At 41.2% G+C, this 27,746-nt stretch overlaps 2 protein-coding genes across 2 annotated transcripts in view; both read right to left on the bottom strand.

The window, feature by feature from the left end:
• Nucleotides 1-27,746, bottom strand: part of LOC141351010 (guanine nucleotide-binding protein G(q) subunit alpha) — a 68,830-nt gene that overhangs the window by 12,278 nt on the left and 28,806 nt on the right. The window contains exons 2-5 of the mRNA XM_073856980.1: nt 19,563-19,747; nt 16,869-17,023; nt 11,957-12,085; nt 702-831 (exon numbers count right to left, since the gene is read on the bottom strand). Of these exons, the coding sequence (XP_073713081.1) occupies nt 702-831; nt 11,957-12,085; nt 16,869-17,023; nt 19,563-19,747 (599 nt within the window). The remainder of the gene's footprint in view (nt 1-701; nt 832-11,956; nt 12,086-16,868; nt 17,024-19,562; nt 19,748-27,746) is intronic.
• On the bottom strand, nt 3,931-6,009 carry LOC141351008 (uncharacterized). The gene is made up of 2 exons (XM_073856973.1): nt 4,158-6,009; nt 3,931-4,061 (listed from the first exon to the last, which is right to left on the bottom strand). The coding sequence occupies exon 1, from the start codon at nt 5,961-5,963 to the stop codon at nt 4,416-4,418; it is 1,548 nt and encodes a 515-aa protein (XP_073713074.1). The 5' UTR covers nt 5,964-6,009; the 3' UTR covers nt 3,931-4,061; nt 4,158-4,415.

Below are 27,746 nucleotides of genomic sequence, written 5' to 3' on the forward strand. Positions count from 1 at the left end.
GTGCATCCATCCTTCACAAAATAAATCCAAACGGCTCCACGATGATAAATAAAGGCCTTCTGAGGGAAATCCGCACACTTTCGTTGTAGAAATATCCACATTTAAAACTTTATAAACCAAAATAACTCGCATCTGGTAATGCCGCCATCTTAGTCGCATCCGCATTCAGGATGAGAGCTTACGCAGCGTACGGAGGTTACTCTGCTGCTGCTCTGTGTCCCCGCCCTCCGAATTTGTCATAGGTCACTAAGAAAAGTGCGTACACTACGCTAATAGTCTCTCCTGAATACAGAGGAGTCTAAGATGGCGGGATTACCGGATGCAAGATATTTATGCAACAAGACCTTTATTTATCATCGTGGAGCCGTTTGGATTTATTTTGTGAAGGATGGATGCACATTTTTTGGACTTGAAGTTCGTGGACCCCGTAACTTCACATTTAATTAACTGAAAGATCTAAAACATTTTCTAAAATAACTGAAAATGTGTTTGTCTGAAAAATGATGGACATATGCATCTCGGACAACTTGGGGGTGAGTAAATCATGGGTTAAATATCATTTTTGGCCGAACTATCCCTTTAATATTTCAACTAAAAGGTAGACATGTGATTTTGGACCTGTATATCAGATAAATGTATATTTTAATAAGTTTTGCCATTGCAACCATGATGTCACGTGTTAAGGCGTAGGTGTTACTCACCTCGTTGTCCGACTCCACCAGAACCTGATCATACTCGCTCAAAGCCACCAGAAACATGATGGACGTCACATTCTCAAAACAGTGTATCCACTTCCTGCGCTCTGACCTCTGACCCCCGACATCAACCATTCTGAAGAGAGGAAGACAGAGATGATGTTTGCTTCATTGTTTCATAAATCATAAGGAAGTCATTCAATTTAAAGCAATAGAAACCTAACATGCAAATATATGCACTTATATTTTCGACTATGTCGAATTTATGTACAAACATTTGTAAGTCTCATAAAAAATTAATGTAATGTTTATTTGCAATGATAAAATGGGATTCCCAATCCTTTGCTGGTTACATACAACAAAGAAAAACTCTAAAAACAGTATTTAAAAGCAACAATCCTTTGTACAAAGGTCTTAAAGGAACGAGAGTTACGTATGTAACTACGGTTCTATGAATCCCGGATGACCGCCAGAGGCGGTGCTTAAGCACTGAATGATCCATCTCGCGCATGCGCAGGTCGAGTGTTTATACCAACAAAGTCACCCGTGACCCCTGATGCCTACGGAGAGTCTATAACTTCCGGTGACATCAGAGGATCTGTTCCTACAGAATCTTCTCGCGAGTACACGGGAATTCTGAGTGACAGAACGCTCTGGCGGTCATCCGGGATTCATAGAACCGTAGTTACATACGTAACTCTCGTTCTATTTCATCCCTACTGACCGCCAGAGGCGGTGCTTAAGCACTGGATGACACATACCAGAAAAGTCACGAGGAATTTAGCACGTACCTTATTGAGAGGACAGCGCAGAGTCTGGCAACAGGACCACCTCCAGTGGATGGGGGGTGGCGACATTCACCCGGTAGAACCTGGAGAAGGTACTCGGGGATGCCCATGATGCCGCCTCACAGATGCGCTCCAGGGGCACGCCGCGCAGGGCCGCCCATGAAGTTGAGACTGCCCTGGTAGAGTGGCACCTCACCCCGGATGGCAGGGGGTGACCACCTCGTTTATATGCCTGGGTGATTACATCCACCACCCAATGAGACAACCGCTGTTTGGAGAGAGCACAGCCCCTCCTAGGACCACCATAGCAGAGGAAGAGCTGGTCTGACTGCCTTATACTTGCAGTCGCGACAACGTAGGCTCTGAGAGCCCGTACGGGACACAGCAGCTGTAATCTGTCCTCCCCTTCTGGGGGAGTAAATTGTGCCAGGTGGATAGGCTGGTTAAGGTTGGTTGATGACAAAACCTTCGGAAGAAAAGCTGAATTTGGCCACAGGGTAACCCCCGAGCCATCGGAGTTCCACCTCAAACATGAGTCACTCACAGAGAGCGCATGAAGTTCCCCAACACGTTTCGCTGACGTGATAGCAAGGAGAAAGGCAGTCTTAATAGAGACCCACTTCAGCTCTGCCTGAGCCAGGGGTTCAAAGGGAGGTGAACATAGGGAATCGAGCACCAGGTGTAGATCCCAGGCTGGAGCGCGTTGTGCTCGTGGGGGGCGTAACCGCCATGCACCCTTCAGAAAAAGGGACACCAATCTGTGACACCCCACCGTGTCGTTGTCCACCCGAGCATGTCGAGAGGAAATGGCTGCCACATATACCCTCAAGGTAGCCGGGGACCGGCCGCCATCCAAGAGTGACTGGAGAAACTCTAGAATCTTTGGAACTGAACAGTGCACAGGGTCCACATTCCTGTCTGAGCACCATGTAGTAAACAGCCGCCACCTGTTCTCATACTGCGCCCGGGTAGAAGGCGCCCTTGCATTCAATATGGTATTGCAGACGCCATCTGAACACTCAGTCAGCAGCGGGTCGGGCCCTGCAGCGACCAGACCCACAGCTGCAGGCGGTGAGGATCGGGATGCCAGATTTGGCCCCGTAACTGAGACAGGAGATCCCTCCTGTCTGGGAGGCGCCACGGTGAACCGTTGCAGAGACTGTACAACAGTGGAAACCATGTTCTTCCCGGCCAGAAGGGGGCTACCAACAGTAGCCTGTGACCGTGTTGGAGGACTCTCTGCAGTGTTGGAAGAATCAGAGGGATTGGTGGAAAAGCATAGAGGAGAACCTCTGGCCAATCGTGTGCGAGAGCATCCTGGCCCAGAGGGCTGCTCTTCTCCGTCCAGGAGAACCAAAGGGGGCAATGGGTTGATTCCTCTGAGGCAAAGAGATCCACCCCTGCCCTGCCGAAGATGTCCCAGATGCTGAGGACCACATCCGGATGAAGCCGCCACTCCCCCGGCGGAGGCTTGCAACGGGAGAGTAAGTCTGCCGCCTGATTCTGCTCCCCAGGCAAATACATCGCCCTCAGGCTGGCCAGGTGTGGCCCTGCCCACAGCAGGAGATCCTGGGATGCCTGCAGCAGTGGTGCAGACTTGGTGCCTCCTTGGTGGTTTATGTGAGACACAGTCGAGACATTGTCTGATCGCACAAGCACATGCCGGCCTCCCAGGAAGGGAAGGAAAACCTGCAATGCCTTGTGCACAGCCCGCAGTTCCAGGACATTGATGTGCTGTGAGCGCTCCTGCACAGACCACAGCCCCTGAGCTGTTTGATTCTGCCACACAGCACCCCATCCCGAGAGGGAAGCATCTGTTGTGAGGATTTCCCGACGAGATGCGATGGAACCCAAGGGCATGCCCTGCAGGAGAAATGACCTTACTCTCCATGGGGCCAGAGCAAGAAGGCAACGACGTGACACCTTGAGTTTCCTGTGCCGGTGCCACTTGACATCTAGGTGAAAGCCGTGCAACCACCTCTGGAGGTGACGCAGCGACAGCAGTCCTAGAGGAATCACGGTAGCGGCAGCTGTGAGTTTCCCTAGGAGGCGCAAAAACTCCACATAGCATAACTGCCTGCCCCCCCGAAACAGGAGGAGGCGGCGGAGGATGTCGTCCACCCGCTGTGGTGATGGGCGAGCCTTCATGGTGATTGCATCGAGAGTCATCCCGAGAAAAAGCGTGCCCTGCGATGGAACCAGGCAACTCTTTGTAAAATTCACCCGGAGGCCCAGGCGGGCCACATGAGAGAGAAGACACGACGTGTCCAGTGCCACCTGAAACTGGGATGGCGCACAGATGAGCCAGTCGTCCAGATATGGGAGAATCTTCATGCCCCGCGACTGCAAGTGCGAGAGGGCTGCCGTCACACACCTGGTGAACACCCGAGGGGAAAGGGAGAGACCGAATGGGAGCACTCGGAACTGGAAATGATGCCCTTGAAAAGCAAACCGCAGAAACTGCCGATGGTGTGGAGCTATAGGGATGTGGAAGTAGGCATCCTTCAGGTCTACTGACGTAAACCACTCTCCTTTGGCAATTGTACGTAGAACCTCTGCAGTGGTCAGCATGTGGAACCTCAGAACCTTCAGGAACCTGTTGAGACCCCTTAGGTCGAGGATAGGACGGAGTCCGCCATCTTTCTTTGCTACCAGAAAGTAAGTTGAGTAGAACCCCCCGGGGTGCAATAGGGGATCTACTGGCTCGATGGCGCCCTTGTCCAGGAGGGCGGACAACTCCTGGGTGAGGGCTTGGGCTTTTGCCGGGTCGCTTATGATGGTCATCTTGACCCGGCCATGGGCTGGGGGCCGGCGTCGGAACTGAAGTTTGTACCCGTGGGTTAAGGTTGAGAGCACCCATGGGTCCCTGATGGAAGCAGCCCAATAGCTGAGCTGCTGCTGGGAAAAACAGCCGACGGCCGACCCCCGGGCTTCAGCGCCGGGGTCCCCGGCCTCTAAAGGTTCCAGAGGCACGACGGGTTGGAAAGGACTGCGGTTGTCCTGAGGGCAGCCGGTCAGGCACCCGAAAGGTCGGTGCCTGCTGCTGAGCAGGCTGTGGACGTGGGCGCAGAGACCTTAGGTAGCCCCTAGGATGAGCCTGTGGACGAGAGCTGCGCTGTGGGGCAGCTGGAGGACCTCTAGGCCTGCTAGGAGGCGGAACGCTTCTTTGAAGCCCGGACAGCTGCTGTCGAGTCCGTCCGGCTTGGATCGTGCGCTCAAGCGCTTCCAGAGCTGCGGAACCAAACAGCTCCCCTGGTTCCACCGGAACACTGCGGAGGGTTCTCCTACAGGCCTCAGTGAGAGGAGATTGTGCCAACCATACCTGGCGGCGAGCCTGCACAAGAGTAGACATCAACCGCCCCAATTCCCTAGACATCAATGCGAATGCCTGTAGTGAAGCATCGCTAAAATTGTGGACGGAGGCATCCAACTCAGTCTCCTGCAGGGAAGTTGACAAAGCGAGCATCAGGTGGGACATGGAGTTACCGATGCGTCCCATGCGGGCCGCTGCATCATAGGCCTTACAGAGCAGGTCATCTGTAACCCGGCACTGGGGACGAGGGCACCTAGCATCCGGCCTCAAAGCCTCATCAGGTGAGATGATAAGAGCCGCTATTGTCGGCTCAACTGCTGGCATGCGGTCCAATCCGAACTTCTGGGCGTCCTGCATGGCTGCCAGGGTCCGGCCATCGGACGTTGCATGAGAGAGGGCCCTAGAATCCCTCCAACATGCCTGCAACTCCCTCAAATACTCCTCCGATGGGGGCGCAGTAAAGCTGACGGAGGCTGGGACACGCCTGAAAAAAGCACTGGCCGGAGCCGGCTGAGTCTGCGGGACGTCCAACTGGAGACGAGCAAGAGCCATACGAATGATGGCTCCCATAGAGCAGTCCTCAACACCACCAGTAGAGCTATGGGTTGAAGAACGGGAGCAGGCCCCAGAAGGTTGGGAGGCTTCCATCTGTGGAAGTACCTCTGGCTCATATTCATTAAACTGGCCAGCTGACGCTGCCATGGAAAGCACATCGTCCTCCGACTCCAAGGAGGCTGCCGAGGGGACAAAATCATCTGGCGGCTCTGCTCCAGTACCGGACTGGAAAGCCAGGAAGAGGGACTTCATAGTATTGAGCTCCGCTGTTAGTTGGTCCACTTTAGAGGCAAGCCGGGGTCCCTTAGCCTTTTTTGCAGGAGTGGGGCCTGCAGCCTCAGCAGCCCGACGTTTAGACTGCCCAGACTGATCTGGAACCAGTCGCTGGGCTGGGGTCAAATGTCCAATCGACAAAGTAGAGCCCAACAGTTGCTCCACCTCAGTCAGTCTAGCTGCCCTCACTGCCCGAGGCATGATACCGCAGTTCATGCAGGGGTCGTCAGAAAGACCCTCCTTTAAATGTTCGAAGCCAAGACATGAGGGACATAAATCATGGCCATCCTCAAGCTGCAGAGGAGCCATACAGGCCGAGCAGGAGTGGTTGCCAACCATGCTGGCAACTGAGAAAAAAGGTAGCCTCGGCGGAAACGCTGCCACCAATTAATCACAGGGGCACACCTATGCTGGGAGCGGGAGCGAAAACACTACCTTCACCAGCTAAGGGTAAACTATCCCAACGAAAAAATAGACACAGAATGCAGTACAGATGCCGGGAGAGGGAGCGAAAGCACAACCTTCACCAACAAATGTAGCAAAAAAGAAAAAAGATTAGCTTCAGCGGGAACACTGCCACCAATCTAGTCACTGAGGTACAAATAGGCTGGTAACGGGAGCGAAAGCACTGCCTTCACCAGCTTAGGGTAACGAAAAAATAAGACACTAAACGCAGTACCGGTGCCGGGAGCGAAAGCACAACCGTCACCGCAAACGTTGTGAAGCCAGTTAAGGGTAAGCGCTATTAACAAAAACCGGCACAACCGAGTTGGCACGAATACACAAAGCGCCGTTAAGCGCCGAAACGATTAACAAAAAACTGGCACAACCGAGTTGTAGCAAAATACACAAAGCGCAGTTAAGCGCCGAACGATTAACAAAAAGCTGGCACAACCGAGTTGGCACGAATACACAAGCGCAGTTAAGTGCCGAACGTTTAACAAAAACCGACACAACCGAGTTGGTACTAAATACAAAAAGCGCAGTTAAAGCGCAAAAAGACGTTTAACAAAATAAACCGGCACAACCGAGTTGGCACAAAGTAACTACACGAGCGCAGTTGAACAATCAACCAAAAAACTCGTCCGTGTTACAACAATAAATCGCAGATGAATCAATAATATAAAGGTAACTGTTAACGTTAGATTACAAATGTCGGGAGAGGGAGCGAAAACACAGCCGTCACCAACAAATGCACCAAACGAGCAGTTATATAAAAAGTTTGTAACTCACCTGTCGGTAGATTTCGTTGCGGCCTTTGGAGGGCGAGCAACTCGCTGCTCCGACAATAAAATGTCACAAGGCCACCAGCAACGAATGAAACACAATATCCTGTAGTCTTTTGCTAGCGCGGAAAAAACAACCTGCGAAGCGAGAAGATGAAAAGGAACAGATCCTCTGATGTCACCGGAAGTTATAGACTCTCCGTAGGCATCAGGGGTCACGGGTGACTTTGTTGGTATAAACACTCGACCTGCGCATGCGCGAGATGGATCATTCAGTGCTTAAGCACCGCCTCTGGCGGTCAGTAGGGATGAAATAGAACATTACATTTTCTTAAAAGAAAAATCCAGATAATTTACTCACCACCATGTCATCCAAAATGTTGATGTCTTTCTTTGTTCAGTCGAGAAGAAATTATGTTTTTTTGAGGAAAACATTGCATTTTAATGGACTTTAATGGACCCCAACACTTAACACTTAACTCAACACGTAACAGTTTTTTTCAACGGAGTTTCAAAGGACTATAAACGATCCCAAACAAGCATAAGGGTCTTATCTAGCAAAACGATTGTCATTTTTGACAAGAAAAATAAAAAATATCCACTTTTAAACCACAACTTCTCGTCTAGATCCAGTCGTGATGCGCCAGCGTGACCCCACGCAATACGTCATGACGTCAAGAGGTCACAGAGGACGAACGCGAAACTCCGCCTCAGTGTTTACAAGTGTGTTGAAAGAGGACCGTTCCTACGTTGTTGTATGTCAACTGATACTAATTAATGTCTTTGTGTCAGTTTATTGTTTACAATGGTCTGCAAATGTGCGTTTCATATATGTAACACGTGACCTCCCTACGTCACTACGCATTTACGTTAGGTCGCGCTGGACCGGACCTAGACGAAAAGTTGTGGTTTAAAAGAGCTTTTTTTTTTTTCAAAAATGACAATCGTTTTGCTAGATAAAACCCTAATGCCTCGTTTGAGATCATTTATAGACCTTTGAAACTCCGTTGAAAAAACTATTGAGTGTTGAGTTAAGTATTAAATGTTGGGATCTATTAAAGTCCATTAAAATGAGAAAAATCCTGCAATGTTTTCCTCAAAAACCATAATTTCTTCTCGACTGAACAAAGAAAGACATCAACATTTTGGATGACATGGTGGTGAGTAAATTATCTGGATTTTTCTTTTAAGAAAATGGAATATTCCTTTAAGCTAGGGCAGCATAACGATTAATCGCGACTAATCGTTTGCAGAATAATTTTTTTTTACATCATATATGTGTGTTGTGTATAATAATTATGTATATATAAATACACATGCATGTAAGTATTTAAGAAAATTTACATCTGTATATACATTTTTATATCTTTATATTATATATAAATACTTCTATTTTGCAAACGATTAGTCATGATTAATTGTTAGACAGCCCTACCTAGAAGTATGGTTCAGTTTTTACGCATACGCGAGGGTCCATGTACAGTGCGCATGATGCAAATTTCGTCATCAGAATAGTATGCACAAGCATAAAAGTAGCATGCTTTTCTGAACACAGCCATAGCCCTAGATTTCAGAAACATAGCAGCAGTGAAGAATGAACATGCGACAGTAATTTGGGGTTTGAGGGACCACAGCGCCTCCTAGTGGCGTCAGAGCCCCGATCCAGCAGTTCACAGAGGGGCCTTTGATTAATGAAGCCCTGTAGGATTGGCTGCTTAAAATAAAGTTCCTCCAGATAGAAACGTCCTCGTTTCCTTTGGCCAGAGGCTGGGTGACCTACTTCTGAACATACACGCGCTTTTAATGTAGGACAAGCTTCCACATTCACTCTGTACTCATCAAACAACTTTGGCAAGAGGACAGACAGAAGCGGCGGGTGCGAGACGTGCGAAAAGACGGCGGGAGAAAAGCGATTCAAAAACTCTGGGAGGTACTCTTCCGGCAAGCTCCCCGCGAGGTTCATGAGGGTTTAAGAGATTAAAAACCACAGAGCTGATGGTAATCATTTATTGAGTCAATATGGCAGAAAGGACAAAAATAATCTCCTTCATGGTTTTATTAATTTTCATATCATCTGGCATGCAAAAGTGATCTCAGAAAGTGTATGTGAGGTCATATCATAATAATGAAAAACAATAAAAGTCTGCACACTGAATAATGCTTCAAGGAGCACCAATATAACATCTTCCACCAATACCAATAGCTGATTATTTAGACCTATATCTGCCGATACCAGTGTTGTTTTTCGTCAATGGTGACAATAACAAAATGCGCTAGATTGCGCACCAGATTTCACACAACAACAACACACCTGCAGCTGTGGTGAGTTCGAAGGACGGTGGCGATGACGCCAATAAACGGAAACGACAAGATGATTTATGGACATACTTTCAGTATAATCCATCAGAAAGAAATACGGAATGCATATTGGGAGACGACGGTAAATGTGGGCACAAAACTAACTACAAAACTAACTAACTACAAAACCTCAAGCGGCACCTGAAGGCTCATCATGCTGATATTTTTTTTAAAGGTAACTAAGGGTGTTTTCACATAAAGTTCATTTTAAAAGAACCAAACCCAGTTCACTTAAAGTGAACCAGAAAAGGGACTAGCCGGATGTGACCTCAGTCCTTTTGGTGTTCACAATATAGTGGACTCAAAAGAGGACCCAGGTCTTTTTTTGGTCCTCTTCAGAACTGAAGTGATCTCAGACCCTTTCTTGTTCACATCACAACTTCATAAGAACTCAGACCACAGCTTTCTGTGCAGCAGTTTATTTTGATACAATGTCAAAACCACACGCGAAACGGACCGGGACCTCATTGATTTCACATATCAAAAAGAAATCGAACCACAAAAGAACCCAAAAGCGAACCGTACTCAGACCACCTCCAGAAGAGTTCGGTTCGCTTTTGGGGGTCTGAGATCACTTGGTTTGTTCACATATATACCCTGAACTGCTCTGAGAGCGTTTGGAGGGCTCAAACGAAGTAGGTGTGAAAACACCCTAACAAGTCACGCTGTTAACATATCATATACATTCAATTTTACTCGACAATTGGCTTGTGACACATTTCATGGTAAGCTTAAGGTTTTACATGTATCTACTTGTCAACCTAAGCCCATTTCCAATACTTTTTAACCTAAATTAATTTGTAAAAAAACTAAAAAATTTTATTAAAATTGACTTAAACTTGACAAAAACCTTTTTGCATTTTCATCGACTAAAACTTGACTAAAACCTTTTTGTGTTTTCGTCGACTAAAATTTTACTAAAACTATCAAGTTTATAAGTGACTAAAATGTGACTAAAACTAAAAAGCATTTTTGTCCTAAAGACTAAGACTAAAACTAAAAGGGCTGCCATAAACAACACTGGCCGATACCGATAGTTTGGTCATTCCATTTACTTGCATTAACTGAATGAAGATTACATTTTCTGAATGTTATTTATTCATATAATAATTGAACACTAACTCTTTCCCTGCCACTGATGAGTTAACTCATCAATTAAGTGAAAGCATTTGCATAAAAAAGTGTTCCTGATTAATTTTTATGTTAATCTGCAAAACCACTAGATGCGCACTTACCCAATTCAGTGTTTCCCACAGGATTTTGAGGAGACTGTGGTGGTGATGACGTCACCCGCTAATTAGCATATATGTGATGTCATCATGTTGTGTTTGCGTTTGATCTAGTCTTGGCACCTGAAATGTTTCACTTCTACTCTTTGATCTGTATCTGTATTTGATCTGTATTATATATCAAATTATATTTTAAGCCGAATTAAGCTGTTTTAAATAGTGAAATAAAAATATAAATGGGAATCATGAAAATTCTATTTGTGGGGGCCAGTGTTGATTCTGTGGTGTGCCACAACAAATAAATCAATGTATGGGAAACACTGCAATTTATGAAAAAAAAAAACTGAAGCCAAAATGACAATTTACTAATTTTAAACTTTGTGTATGTTTTGATAACCGTTCTGAATCTGATCTCTTAAAATTCCTTCATAAAAATGCAATTACTCTGTTGAGCTGTAATACTGTTGACCTCAAATTCATTAGGGCTGCTACAATGATTAAATAATCGTCTCATCGCGATTGTTTGACCTCTTCGCGATAATCTCAGATCACCGCAATGATTGCACATCTCTCTGAAAAACACAAGGGGGAGCTGCAGGAATTTATTTTTTGCAGCCACTACAGACATGTGCGGTCCAGTACTAATATGACCTTAGCAGGATTGGCTACTATTTAAAGCTACTATTTATTGTGTTTATTTCTTATGAAGAATTTTGAAAGATATATTAATTAAATAATTACTTTTAAATATGTGTTATGCGTATTAATATTTACTGCCAGGTAAAGCTTGCAAAATATTTAATTTAAATAATCACAACAATGTGTGAAAAAATTATTTCATGAAAAAACACAAAAAATGTATGAGAATTAAATGTCAAAGCAATAAACCAGACAATTAATCGTCATAATTGTCAAAGCACTAAAACAGGCAATTAATCGCCACAATTTATTAGACAATCAACCACCAGCCAAATTTCATAATCATGACAGCCCTAAAATTCATTACATTTTCTTATTCCCGTTTGATAAACAGGATATATCGGCCATGACTATTGGCTGTTTTTAAACTATCAGCTGTGAAAAATGGCTTTTATGGTCTGATACCGATTATTGGCCAATATATCGGTGCGTCTTCAAGAACGTCAAGCTAAATTATCTATAAGCAAATTTCTTGTTGCAATTTCAGCTATAATACAGACCCTCAGATATATAAAGCTAACCAATGACATTCAGGCCAAGCTAGCATTTCTCACCCAATTCCAGATAAGATGAAATCTGTTTTGTGAGTTTAGATAGCTCAATTAAGACAACATATCAATTTAAGTGCAACACAGACATGCAATTCAATCCTTGTAGGTCACATACTTGCTAGGTCTCAAGAATAATTCAGGGAAAATATTAATATCTCACATGAATGCATTCTCAATTCTAACCTACATCGACTAAGAAAAAAATGTGCTCTAGTTCAGCTCCCAAATTTCACACAAAAGATGACGAGTAATTGGTTAGTGTCCTCTACCTGAAAATGATACTTTGAAGGTCGAATGGGTATTCAATAATCCCTGTGGTCGGGATTCGAACCCTCAGAACATCCTGCTGGGTGGGAAGGTAGGAGGGTTCAGCGATACGATCCAGGTCAGATAGATAGCTACAGGAAAAGACAGATAAAGAGAGTAAAACATGATTAACTCCTTCACATGTTTATTTATTTTATTAAATAAACATTACAAGCAGGTGGTTTGGTCCAGTTAACAGATATAATAAGGGATCTCTACACTGTGGTTATACATAGGGAAGTACAATTTTTTGTGTGATCCGATGAAGGTAGACTATGGTTATGGTTTATACCTAAAATTTGTATGTAAAACAATATGGTTCATGCAAAAATATACATTTGAAACAGTAGTACAGTGTATCATAGCTACAGTACACTTATTTTAGCAAGGGGCATCCACTGATCATATTGGAAGAAAATAAAAAAAGTGTTTTTTAAAATCATTGAACTCTTGATGTATGTCAGTAAGATTAAATAAACAAGTTAAGAATGTTAACTGTATATTCTGTATCAGGTGTGAACGGGCCCATTGCCCTTAAATCTAGTTTGCACACACGCACCTAAAAAATTATTCTGATTCACTTCTTTTTTTTTAAGTTAAATATTTAGCAAAACACTGCACTTTTTTTATTAGGGCAATAAGCTAAAAAGTCTAGCATGTATTATTATAACATTTCCAGTTTGAAAAATTGATGTTAATGATGTGATCTGTATTACCCCATTAAACCAGCAGGGGGTGCCAATCACATCATCATCATCCAAAAATGTTTTAACCTATCCGAAGCCTCATGGATTTGAGTGTATTAATTGGGTGAAATTCACACAGGACTGCCTCCATATTTTATTAGGCCAGCAAAAGAAATAGGACGAGACTCACTGTCGCCTAGCTTTTCTGTTAGATCTGGTTTCGGAAAAACAAGCTTGATGGACTCAAAACCCATTCAGAAATTGTACAGGGTCATAAAACATTACATTTGATTAAAATGTTTAAGTCAATTATATATCACAATATATATATATATATGAAGAGTTTGGTTCCAAAACGCGACAAACGCCATTTTTGAAAAAAAATGAGTTACTGCCAAAATCAGTATTATATCAGGTCAGTAGTTAAAAGTAAATAATTAATTTTACGCAAAATCCAATACCCGCCGTGATATTCTGTCATCTTTTCTCCCTTTTTTTCCCAAAATGCGACAAACGCCACTCCTCCTTTTTTACAGAACGCAATAAATCCATTTCTGATATTACAGCCATGCAATGTAAACAAACAATGGCGGCGCGCTGAGTACACGGAGTCCTAGTTTTCCTCATCTACTTTGTACTTCGTGATCAACAAACAAAACAAAATAATACTTTAATGGCATTGCTAAACCTGTGATGGTTTTCTGTGACGGGAAAGAAACGTAAGCCATCAACATCTAATAATTTCCGCGAGAGGCACTCGGTTGCTTGTTCTCCAGACAGCAGCTTTTCATGCTAAAACATTGACCCCAGAGGATCTTATGAAAACTTTACATTATTTTACTCAAAGTCAACGAAAATCGAGCGGGACCAAAACATTTTACAGCTGATCGCTGTGAAAATGTAAAGAGACAAAGTCAAGTATAACCGCAGCAATGTGTTCTTAATATAACAAAGTGTTTTGGTTAATGCCATTAATGTTTATTTTTTTAATCATTGCATACCACTAGTGAACTAAAAAATATAAAATGGTAAAGATGAATGCACATTTATACATTGATTTAATAGATTTATAGCATTTTGAAATAAAAAACGGTCATGGATTTATTGCATTTTGTGGAAAAAAGAATTCGTTTTTATAATAAATCTTTGAAAATCAAGTTATGGATTTGAATTTTTTATGTTTTTATAACCTAAAGATGCTATGTGAAAGTTTGTAACAGAAAATAGTGGTTTTCATCTTGTCACTTTCTTGGTATAGGAAACACGTTTTTACCGAAATTTGTCAAAATGGATTTATTGCGTTTTGGAACCAAACTCTTCATATATATATCACAATATCAAAGGCTCCAATGCTTAGTAGGGGTGTGCCATATCGAACTGTTCACGATAATACGGGTATAATTTTTTACATGATAAAAAAGGTCAAATCATGATATCGATGATATAGCGACGCAATGACGTATGGTGCATTTACGTTCCCTAACGCGCACAGTAACAACACAAGCAGCATGTCAGCAACACAAGGACAACCAAGCTGTAAAGGTACACGAGGAGGAGATACTAGCAGCGGGTGATGTGCGGCCAAAAAGTAAACTAATGACTCAACCGAGCATCACTGTGCAAATTACTTTAGTTACTGTTAAACTGATCCCACTGTGATGACAGTAACTTACTTTAACGACTGAATTTAAATCCCCAAAATGTTCACATTCTAGTTGTATTGACGCACATTTACTTAATATTTAATTAGACAGATCCATCTTTTCTATTGATTTTCCATTAAATTATGTGATCTGATGAGTTTAAAGCTCCGTTGTACCCTGTTTGTTTCTTCAGCGACTGACTCGAGCGCATCATCCGCTCCTGGGTCCTAAAGTACACCCGAATTCTCACAATACACAGACCATAGACACAGACAGATGACGTGCTGATTTCTCCTGTGTTCAGTGTTGGGAAAAGTTACTCTTAAAAGTAATGCATTACAATATTAAAGGAACAGTATGTAAGAAACTTATATCAATGAATCATAAAATGGCCCTGATATGTCACTAGACATTAAGAAATAATTTCCATTTTAAATACTTATATCACTCACAACAGTGGTCCGGCCAGGAAATTGTCATTTAAAAAGTGGAGTTGCAGCCCTCAACTGATGTTTATGTTGTCATGTTGTGTATTGGCCACCAGTTGTGTGATTGCATTACCAGTTTTAGCCACAAGTTTTGTGATTGCAATCCCAGTTTTGACCACAATCCTACATACTGTTCCTTTAAAAGTATAGCGAATTTAAGAAAAGAATCGCCTTCTCCACTTTTTTAAAAAATGCAATTGCGCAACACTCCTGATTGACAACTAGGAGGACCAATAGTCTTGATGATCCACCCAGAAAAAGAAAATCCTCTGCAAAACCTTTAAGTTACTCCCCAAAAAAGTAACTAATTGCATTGCTTAGTTACTTTTCATAGAAAGTAATACTTGCATTACTTTTAAGTTACTTTTGCGTTACTTTTTCCTGGTTGGATGAAGCTTGATCTCTTTCAGCCTTGGAGGTATTTTTTATGATCGCAAAAATGTCAAGCTCTGGCCTGCCATCTCCATTTCTGACTTAAACTGTTCCCGCTCACGCGCACAGAGTGCATAATTCTACATTGATATGTTCAGTTTAATTATTTTATTTTTTTATTGAATTAATTAAACGGAAAAGTTACTCGCATTACTTTTAAAAAAAGTAATACAAATATTAATGTGTATATTTACTTGTTACTTCAGAAAGTAATATTATTACGTAATGCGTTACCCCCAACGCTGCCTGTGTTTAAATCAAAATCTGATTTATTCACTTGTGCTTTATCTGAACTGGATTAACATTTATCTCATGACCCCAAATGTGCCATGATTAATGTTAATGTTGTTTATTTGAGGTTTATGCGAACAAAAGTACACTTACATGTAAAATCATTTTAAAATTTAAATTTTTAGCTAATGACTTAAAGGGATAGTTCGGCCAAAAATGATATTTAACCCATGATTTACTCACCCCGAATCCGTCCGAGATGCATATGTCCATAATTTTTCAGACGATGACATTTTCAGTTATTTTAGAAAATGTTTTAGATCTTTCAGTTAATCAAATGTGAAGTTATGGGGTCCACGACCTTCAAGTCCAAAAAGTGTGCATCCATCCTTCACAAAATAAATCTAAATGGCTCCACGATAATAAACAAAGGCCTTCTGATGTGTTTGTCTGAAAAATGATGGACATATGCATCTCGGACAGCTTGGGGGTAAGTAAATCATGGGATTAATATCATTTTTGGCCAAACTATCCCTTTAAGTTACTGGGATCTGTGAAAATTACTGAAAATCTGCGAGAGTGTCACATTGATGTAAATTTTTATACCATTTCATCTCTAGTTTGTACTTTATTTACATTTAACTCATGCTGGGTGATCATGTCACTACTATTGCAATTTAATTCTGCTTCTGCCAACTTATGACAATGGATTTACACTTTGAATTAGGTAGTCTGTCATCAATGACAGCTCATTGGATGAAAAATGCCCTTACTTTTCCATAATTTTTTATACAGTCATAAATATCATTACCGCAAAAACTCTTAAGTTATCATGATATAATTTTGAGGCTGTATTGCCCACCCCTAATGCTTAGTGACGCAAAAGTGCTCATGTGCATCCCAGACGCAGAATGATGCACTTCAAGCACAGTTTTAAACTCACTGGGAACTCCTTTTAAACTCCTTGTTTCGCAATGGAAAGTTCATAAACAGTACAACGCAAAGTGAAGAGATATTTTATGTATTGCAACCATCCAAAGGCTTACTGAGCTGTTTTAATCGGTTAAATAATGTTTAAAATACTGTTATTGTGTGTTTTATCTATTATAATAGTTTGTCCTTTACTGTACCACACTATCAAATCAAGATCAGTCCTGTCAGTTCGATACCCAATCCGGCAAAAATAGCCTGTATCACTCATAATACCAATTTCACTAAATCATGTTTATGCTTTTACAATGTCAATTACATGCTGACAGAAGACAACAATAGCATGTGCTTAACATCAAGTGAATTTCTTCTGTTTTATCCTTTCAGATTTAAAAATAAGTATGAAAGAAAATGTAGATGGGTGTAGATGGGTGTGTGTACATAATGCGGTAGTTGAAAACTCACTATTTTGTGGAGTCTGACAGCTGGTACTCTCTGCGTCTGTCGTATGCCTCTTGAATGCCCGGATCTGACCACAGCATCTTTATGGCGTTGATGTAGGGATGGTCAAACGATGCCACCTTTTCAATGTCCACCTCCTTTACCAGCATAGCGTTCGCCTGCCATTCAGGGAAAACCAAGAGTTTGAGAAAAAAGCAAGGGAGGATTATAAGAAGGGACATATTGATACAAAAGGGCTCTATCATGAAGCCAACACGGAAATGACTTAAACTGAAATTCATCGACTGTCCACTAGTGGCCAACTTCAGAAGAGAGTCAATCCCATAGTTCCCCCTATGTTAAAATGCCCAACTTTGCTGTCACTACTGTTGAGCTAGGCAGGTGTGGTTTCAGCAACCAGGCACCTCAGCTCCACCCACGTCCCGCTTTTATACCCATTTTCAGGAAGTGATGCTCCCGCCAAATATTGGCTACAAAAAACCTCTTTTACAAACCTACGGGTGAACACACCCACTGCAAGTCGTGAACACACACACCCAGAGCAGTGGGCAGCTATCCTAGTGCCTGGGGAGCAATTAGAATAAAGGGGGTCGCACACTGGACGCGCAGCTCAGCGCCGTTCTAAAAAAAAATAAAAAAACATTGTTTTCTATGAGTATAGACCAGTTCAAATGATGTAAACAACACTGGTCCAGAAGCACTTCCTGTTACAGTTTGTGACAGTTATTTTTTTATTTTACATATATTATTATCTTTAAGATGTTTGTTTAACTTCAGTTAATTCAGGTTTATATGTTCTGTTGGTTTATTTTATCCCAACGTTTATCTAGTGTTAAAAAACGGAAACAGGAAGTGCTTCTGGACCAGTGTTGTTTGCATCTTTTGAACTGGTCCATACGCACACCAAGGCCAACAAATAGCGCCTGACCGCGGTGCCCAGCTACGACTCAGGAAGTTGCTCAAATTCCTGTCGTGCCACTCACATAATTTAACATTAAATAACATCATATTGTCATTAACGATTTAAAATGGCGGTTAACATATTTTTTGCATTTTGAAATAGACGCTATTTGACTTAGCTCGCGCTATTTAATGTGCACTTCCGGTGTACGATACCTTCGGGTTATCCTAGACGCGACGTGGCACTTCTTGTCCGGTGTGCAATCCCCTTAAAGGGGGGGTTTAATGGTATTTTAAGCATTCTGACTTAATAACACAGTTATAGAGTTATTTCCTCATGCTAAACGTAGGCAAAGTGTCAAACAAGCATTTGGGTGTGTTACAGAGTATTTCTGTGGCGAATGCACTTCACCAGGGTTCGTAGAAGCTTCGGAAAGTTTTTTTCGATTACGGGTCCAGCTGACGTTTTAGGGGTTTCTATACGTATCACTCTTTATATGGGCACTTCCCCCGTAAATCCCCCCACCCACCCGTCAATCAGCGGGAGACGCTAGAACTTGCAAACATCACGTAACAGTTTTGTTTAATTTCAAAACTTAACAATGGCACGAAAGAAGAAATGTGTTTTTGGATGTAAGGGGAAGAAAGTCAGCCTTATGAAAACAATGGATATAGTTTATTATCCGGGGTAGCAGCGGAATTTTGCGTTTGTGTTTGATGTGCTGGATTTTCCCATCCGGGTCATGAGTTGCATGCGGTAAGTAAGACATCTGTCTTATATTGGAAATAGGCGCGTGCATATTATATAAATGACACGAACATGTAGTGAATCATAAGTTAAAACAGTGTTGTATAGTGTTGCATGACTCGTACTCGCTCCTCCCGCAGTAGTAACTCCTCCATATTTATTTTTTTGTACGTTATCGAAAAGATTCGGTAAAGCTAATCTTTCTTTTATAAATCTGATTAAACTAAAGACTCTTCAGAGATATAAAGGATGTAATACTACTCTATAGGTACTCCAGATTAACATCAGAAATGCAGAAACAGCATGTGTTACGTGAACTTTAAGGTGCCTTGCTCAAGTGCACCACAGTCACAGCCCACCGGTCATGAGACTCAAACCACTATGATTGATACTCAAAGAAATGTTTCAATAATTTTTTTTTTTTTTTAAATAGCCCTCCGACGAGATGTCAAACTCAGACGTGGCCCCAAGCCAGTTTGTGTTTGAGACCCCTAAACTAAATGAATTGGAAAAACTTGAAAGATGTGGGATAATTCCCACCACAATGACTTTTGAAAAATGATTTTGCATGTTATCTGTCAGTGAGGAGATGAAATATAAAACACAATGCATGTAAAGAAAACAGAGACATAGTAAACATCACAAGTTCATTATTCTAATAGCTGCAATTTTTTAAACATTTTTAGGTTTAACTGTGTGTATTTACAATGCAGCAAGCATTTTTATGAATATCTGTTGTTGTTATGTGTCAATGTGATGAGTGAAGAGCACTACTGAATAAATTTACAGTATGAGTGTCATTCACACAAATAACAGAGAGAAATAATTACACATCAGCCTGTCGCTTCATTTTCTGGGAATTTTTTTTATCCATTGGCAGTCCTAGACAATATATAGTTTCACTTATGGCAATAAAGTAAAAACCCTAACCCACGTGTGCATTCAGTCTTAATAAAAAATAATGAAGAGCCATGACATATTTAACACACCAAACTAATTTGCTTAAATCACACCCATCTACCACAATCTAAAGATTGAACCATTCTCACCTTGTTCTGCTCGTACTTGAAGCCGATCTTCAGGGTCTCTGTGGCCCGGATCATAGCCTGCATGGACGTGAAGATGTTCTGATACACCAGCTTGGTGAAGCCGCGCTTGTCCTCGTCCGTGTAACCGGTGCCATGGATGATGCGCATCTGTTTGATGAACGTGCTCTTGCCGCTTTCACCCGTGCCTGGGGAACAAAGGGCAAAGGTAAGGGCCAAGTTCAAAAGATCACATGTACTTAGCTTATTCTCTGTATCCCCCAGAGTTAGACAAGTTCATACATACCTTTATCATCTGAAGGACCCACCGCTAGCCTAGCTTAGCACAAAGACTGGAAGTAAATGGCTCCAGCTAGCATACTGCTTCCAATACAAAATAACGCCAACATTTTCCTATTTATATGTGGTGATTTGTATTGTCACAGCATGTACAAATAGCAAGGTCATATGAGACAGCCATCTTTTAACTCTATAAATACTGGGAACTATATTCTCAGCTGATGAAGCACTACTACTTGGGTGTAGTAGTAGTACACGCTGTGACTATACAAATCACAACATATAAATAGAAAATGTTGGCGTTATTTTGTCACTTATTGGGAGCAGTATGCTAGCTGGAGCCATTCACTTCTAGTCTTTGTGCTAAGCTAGGCTAGTCAGACATCGTTACGGGATGCAAAGAGATGAAAATGTATGGGCATATCTAACTCTGGGGGATACAGTGAATAAGCTAAATTCCCAAAAAGTCAGCATGTTCCTTTAAGGGACTAATATCTACATTTGACGTACCAATATGTGTCACATATTTAAAAATAATAATTCAAAAGTCAAATATAATTGTATACATATACAACAGACATGTTCCAATGAAAAAAGGCTCCCAACTTTTCTGCTTTACCTGTAAACTGACACCAAATTGTGCAAAATATTGCATAGTTTCTTTCGTCGTGTTTTACGCAAGTAAAAGTCTTCTTCCAAGATGTTTAATAATATATATTGGTGAAAATATATTTTAGTGAATGAGGGTGATGCACTCGCCAGATCTGTCAAGTGACAATACTTTTTAATGGCCCGAACGCCTCTCACGCTTGCCCCAGGCCACTCCTTTATGTTGAGCCGTGCTTTTGCGTCAAATCCACTAAATCCTGGCATCAGGCCATTCAGAAATACCGGTTTGTTTGCAGAATCCATTAAGAGCTCATTTACAAGAAAACACGTCAGACACACTTAAAGGGTTTTGCATCTGAGGTCTTCAATTATTTCTGTTATGTTATGGACCAAACTTCTTCACAGGATTAGGTGCTTAAAGTCCCAAACCCTCATTACTAAATAAATAACACAAGCACTGTAATCCCAAGTATACGGTCTCAGTTTCAAAAGGGTTTCTGTGATTCGTCTCACATGTGAACTTACCCACACATCCGGACACACAAGCCCACCCTCATACTAACAAACTTTCTATGGAACTTTCTGGTCTACAGATGAATCATCCATAATAAAATCAGGAATGTGGAGAAAAAAATTAAACCGGGTCAGATTTGCTTTTATGTCGACTTCCGTTATCTACAGTGCGACAACTGTAGCCACAGCAAAGGGAGATGAAACCTTTGTGTAGGTTGTGGTGGGAAAATCACACTTTTTATCACCTCAGGAGGAAGAAACCCATCTAGAGACTCATCTATAAACAAGTCCTGTTTAGTTCCAATGAAAGACAGCTTTACAGGATTCGGGAGTAAATAAAAACAAAACTGACATTTTTGGATGAACTACTAGGCCCCTCAAACTACAAACCTCATTCACAAACAAAACTTTTCTGACTTCCATCCTTTATGCACAAATACCAGGGTTTCAAAGCACTTTGCAATTTGGGCGGCCCACCTAAGCTGGGAAACCCTACCGCCTTAACATGGTCATCCAAAAAAAATCCCCAAAAGTGCATCTCAGAGAAAAGCGCGGACGTGCTTCACACCGCGAGCGTGCATGCGCGCCACACGGCCGAAACGAGATAAAGATATGATCCGTCATGTCTGGAGGATAGCCAGTTGATAAAACTGTGTCCGTGAGAATAAGTGGGCTGTTTTGGGTTTATTTAAGCATGTTATTGTATTAGTCTATAGTTCTTGCAAACTTGAAGTTAGCTGGTGATTTTGTTTGTTTGTTGAGCAACCTGCTAGCCAGGTGTCATGTGCCTGTTGATTCGATATAATTGTTGAGCTATTCGCGCGTAGTTGGACGCTTGAACATTTGAGTTTACTCGCTTCATTCGCATGCACCAATAGGCTAAGATATAAGGGGAAAAGAAATAATAGAAAACTGAAAAATTATGAAATATTTAATAAATGGTGATATTATTGATATTATGAACTCATTTTCAAGACATTCCGCTGAGACTTTGCTTGCTTCCTGTAATCACGTCACTACTACAGCAAGGTCCTGATTGGTTAACATACCGCGCCGAAGGATGCATAATCGCATTTTTGCATTGACTTAACATGTAAATGACTCGCGCTTGCCGCCTCTACCGCGTCTTGTGTGAACCCTACATATGTCTTCTTTATGTTTGTCCTAAAATTATAATGTTCCATACTTAATAAACATAGCACACACACATGAGTAAAGTGTTATTAATATATAAACACTCTTATACAAATTAATTTGTATGTAAACATAATAGTTTTATAACAAACACGTATGCTATAAATTTAAGGAAGAAATAATAGAAAACAGGAAAATTATAAAATATTTAATAAATGATATTATATAGAAAACATGATATTAATGCTTATATATGTACTTTAGCGATTCATACTGTAAAAATAATTGATTTACCACTAAAGAACAATACATGTACATTACATACATGCACACATATCAGTAGCCAAGCCAGTTAAACTTACAAAATAAATGAAACATGGTGAAAACGTTATAAGAAACATTAAACTAAAGAAAAACATTGGGGAAACAGACTTCGACAGAACACCGGATCCATAAAAATCACAGTTTCATGCTAAAACACTTCACACCGCTACTGCAGAGCTGTCACTTTCTGCCAGCAGTTGAAAAAACATCAACAAAAAACGTCATCTCTGTTTGCAAACATGCAAAAGGTCTATAGTTTGTTGAGTATTTCAAAGATGTCCAATACAAAATGACAGAAGCTCTTTATCACCCCTGTGGAAGTCAACTGATCTGAAAAACGGACACATGCATGTGTGTTCTCATATTAAACCAACAAACAAAATCAGTCCATTTTTACAAATGATGATTGAATTTTCAGTCTCAGGTGAAACACCCACTAATGGAGGCAGAACTACAGTCATAAATAACTTCAACTTCCATAAATAACTTTACTATCAAACACGCCACAATCATCTTAAATCTCTTTGTTCTGCTAAACACAAATGAAGATATTTTGAAGAATGTTTGTAACCAAGCACCATTGACTTCCACAGTAGGAAAAAATTATGGAAGTGAATGGTGCCCCAGATTTGTTTGATTATTAAAATTTTTCATAATATCTTTATGTATTCAGCAGAACAAAAAGAATTTGTGATCTCTTTAATTACTGTTTTATTGGAAATAAAAATATGTGTGTTTATCTGCCTCATTGAGATATTTAAAAATAAAAACAGACCCATTCAATACAAAAGTCAGCCAATTCACCTATTGTACCTTCAAGTTTATTCTTTAAAAGAAACATGTCCAAGTTCATTTTCTGCACACGAAGCAAAATTTCAGCAATAATGTTGTACGATCCTTGAGATGAAACAAAATTTAATGTTTCTCTCTGTAAGTTCGTAATGATGCAGATCACCTTTAAAGCGTAACTAAACCCCTGGTCAGAGCCTGACTCTACCCACTGGCAATATTTGAAAAATGCAAGAAAAGTGGGCAGATCCCAACGGAGATAGAGGGGACGAACCAAGTGTGTGGTGAGATCGTAACAAGGGTGTGGTGAGCTTGAACCTGCTTACGTCACAAGTTATTTTTTGGACCCAACATCCAATAGGAAAATTTAACTGCAGTAACCACCGTTCAACCTGAAGAGGGCAGCACTCAGACGTTTTTACACCATATATTGTAGTATTGAAACACTTTATATCCAAATGTCAAAAAACTTACTAAAATCAATGAACAGCACTAATAAAGCATCATTCTTACAAATCATTAACTAAAAAAAGTTGGTTTAGGGTTTAGTTACTCTTTAAACATGCTGATGTGTACAACAGGTCCAAAATCAAAACACAATGACGCATTATAACACAACAAATAGACAACACCAAATCACCTTTATCTGAGCATATCGAGAGCTGAACTGATTTTAATGGCTCAAATTACAAACTACTCTTTAATGCTTAAAGAGCAACTATGGTCCGATTCACGATTTTACATTTCCTTAGGTGTGCAAGTGTGTATTAGTACATGTTCATGTTAGTACAACGATATGCAAAAGGTACAAACCCCAAAGTAGGGAGGTCAATCTAAGGGTGTTTTCACATATACACTGTTTAGGTCGGCCCAAATGACGTGTCGCTCCGAGTACGGTGCGTTTGGGTCAGTGTGAACACAACAGCCGCACTCGGGTGCGCACTAAACGGCCGCTCCGAGACCGCTCTAAACAGGTGGTCTGGGAGCGGCTGTTGCCGAACTTTGGGGCGACCCACCTGTGGTGTGAACACTGCTGGACCTCGGGCCGAACCAAATACAGGAAGTTCTCTACATGTTTGAGCCACTGGGGTTCCGTTGTGACGTGAGCCGGGTGTTATATTGTGGGTTAACAACAAACAAGCCAATCCTGGTCCGTTGCATAGAGATTCGCTGTCTCCTTTACGTTTGAGCTGATGATTTAAATAAATGCATAGCTGTCCTCCACACACAAATAGTGACATTACGGGCTTTTTAACAAACGGCTCCGTGAGAAAGGCTTTAATAGAACAGCTGCGCAATTTCGCGTTAAAGCAAAGAAACTTCGCAAAGACGTGCATTGTTTATCTCCACATCTTGATAGCCGCGCTCTCTCTGTCAGGCTGGTTGTCATGGAAACGTGGGGGTGGTCATGAGACGGTAAGAGCTGTCAGAGACCAATGACAGCGCTGACCGTTGTCACATGGTGAACGGTGCGGCATTTCGAGTAAAGTAATATATATATATATATGTGAACACAGACCGCACTAACTGAAAAATGATACAATGTATTTTGGTGCGCTCCGAGGCCGCACCACGGTGCGCACCAACGTATGTGAAAACAACCTAATGCAATTTTCCATATTCGATGATCATTTAAATTAACGATCAATCAATCAATTGAATATTCGTTAACGGTAATAATGCAATAAGCCTTTTTTGTCAGTGGCATAGCCAATTAAAAAAGTGTGCATAAAACAACAGCTTCCTTGCGCAAATATTTTATTTTGTCTAAATAACATGCTAGTGGGTTTGGGAGTCAATGTAGTTGGTGTTTTGATAAAATCATGTATTTAAACTTTTCTCGTAATGAAATATAATGACTAATAGACTCAGTGTATAACTCCACCTAACATGGGCACTTTGCATCAGTCGCATGAAAGTCCACGCATTCATAAAAAGCCAAAACAAAATTTTATTTTTGTAGTTTTTCACCTCGCTTTCCGATTGATACTAGGGATGTTAACAATTAATCGATCTTCGATTAATTGTCGATAAGAATTAAATCTATAAAACTTAACGATTGTCGAAAAAGCAAGCACGTGTGTCCGGCGCCTGCGCAAAGCACATACACAGCTGGTGAAAAAACTAACCAAGCGCGAAGAAGTTAAACTAGCCATGATCACAATGATGCTCGATGCCAAACACACACTTGGGTTTTTTGTCCTCATTCGAGACGAGGATGGCTGCTAACATAACAAAATTGCATCCGCAGAGGATCTAAGAGGGTCCGATGCCAAAAATCTAAACACAGTTAGGATACTGAAAGCAAAGACCCTTTTCAGGGAAGCCTGCAAGATTAGCGCTGCTAACGCTGCTTTACACAGGGAAGGCGTCCAGAAGGCGTTTTTAATAAACAGATTAAAATGAAAAACTTAAATTTTGGCAAGAAACTGTTAAATGTAAACTGTAACTGACTGTCGTTACACTCTGAACTCCCGCAACATATATCATTGATCATCATCATGACTGTCTGAGGCGCTACACGCTAATCACTGTTGCGGGTTTTCTAAATGGAAGGTTGAAGTCTTCATAACATAAGCATCTTTGCTGAAAGTACGCCGCAGGTCTAAAGCTGAGGTGACGATGGGAAAAGTGCCCTTTGTGTGCTTCTTGGATATAATTACAACAAGCGGTGTATCGACGACTCAGAAAGCGAGGTGAACAACTAGAAAAATAACACTTGATGATAATGAAACTTTTATTTTGTCATGGATGCATGCGATGTGCGGAGCGCCCGTTATGAGGCGGAGTTTACTGTGTCTATTAATCATTATATTTCGTTACGAGATTAAATTGATGATTTTTATCAAAACACCAACTACATTTACTCATTTTACATTCCCACTAGCATATTATTTAGACAAAATAAAATCTTTTAATTCGCGTGAGGAAGCTGGCGTTTTTATGCAATTGGCTATATACCACTGCTGTAATGGCTTATTGCACTATTACTGTTAACGATTATTCGATTGATTGATCGTTAATTTAAATGATCATCGAATATGGGAAAATGCATAATTTGACATCCCTAATTGATACACCGTTTTTGGTAATTGCATCCAAGAAGCACACAAAGGGCACTTTTCCCATCATCACCTCAGCTTAGACCTGCGGCGTACTTTCAGCAAAGATGCTCATATTATTAAGATGGCAACCTTCCACTGAAAAACACGCAACAGTCAACTTGGCTAGCATGTAGCACCTCAGCCAGTGATATATGATCAGTGATATATGTTGTGGGCATTCAGAGTGTTACAACACTCAGGAACAATGTACATTTGACAGTTTTTTTGCCAGAATTTAAGATTACATTTTAATCTGCTCATTAAAAACGGCTTCTGGTCTCCTTCCCTGTGTATAGCAGCGTTAGCAGCGTTGCTATGCTAATCTCGCAGGCTTCCCTGAAGAGGGTCTTTGCTTTCAGGATCCTAACCGTATTTGCATTTTCTGTATCAAACCCTATCAGATCCAATGCGGATGCCATTTCATTGCGTTGGCAGCCAGCATGACGTTAAAAAGCCCAGGTGTGTGTTTGGCATTGAGCATCGTTGTGATCATGGCTAGTTTAACTTTTGAGCGCTTGCTTCATTTTTTTCTCCAGCTGAATGTGTTTTGCGCAGGCGCCGCACACATGTGCATCATTCTTGCTAATTGGACAATCGTTAAGTTTTATTGATTTAACATCCCTAACTTAAAGTAAACGATGATGTGAGTTGTTGTTTTCCAACGTAAATCTCTTTTGTTGGACTACAAAAAACACACAAATTGTAGACAACAGTTTACTTCCTGGGCTTGTTGACATGGACAAGGCCGACATTATCATAATTCCTACCCCCTTCGGACTTAGCCTGTAAGTTAACTCCTGTTAGCATCGCATTGTAAACGAATCTTTCAAACATGGTAAGAAGCGTCACATATCCGGCTGATGTCAGAAGAATTCAGGCCAATCACAACCAATTTTTTGAACCATAAACCATGCAATTGCATTATACCAAATACACAAAATAACGTTGTTTTTAGCAATGAAATAGGTGCACTTTAACTCTGCGATAACACAAAACTTTAGCAGTAACACGAAACAGAAAAGTTTCATTGGCCGTGCAATCATAAATTATGAGTGCTGCCGAATGCCAACATGAAAAGGGGATTTTCCCCATCACAAAAACATCTTGTCCAAATATAGGGATGCATTAAAACCCAAAGACTCCTGGCTTATTATAGGAAGTTCATCAAAACAAAATCCAAGCCTATTTTGGGAACTATTAAAAACAGATTGACTCTAATGACCTCTGATTCACAGCAGGTAGCATGACATTTTCAAAACATTTCTCAAGTTTGAATAGCTTCTGTTGTAACTCCAAACAAATCCGATGAGTACATGACTCATTTTCAACTCTGACGTTTTGTATCTCGTATCCTTTTTATATCTCGATTGTTTCTAGAAGGCACCAATGAACTCCTTCAATGTATTTGTCCAAGATCAAATTAATTTTTTAGCTT

The sequence above is a fragment of the Misgurnus anguillicaudatus genome, chromosome 2 (genome assembly GCF_027580225.2).
Source record: "Misgurnus anguillicaudatus chromosome 2, ASM2758022v2, whole genome shotgun sequence".
In the NCBI taxonomy this organism is placed as follows: Eukaryota; Metazoa; Chordata; class Actinopteri; order Cypriniformes; family Cobitidae; genus Misgurnus; species Misgurnus anguillicaudatus.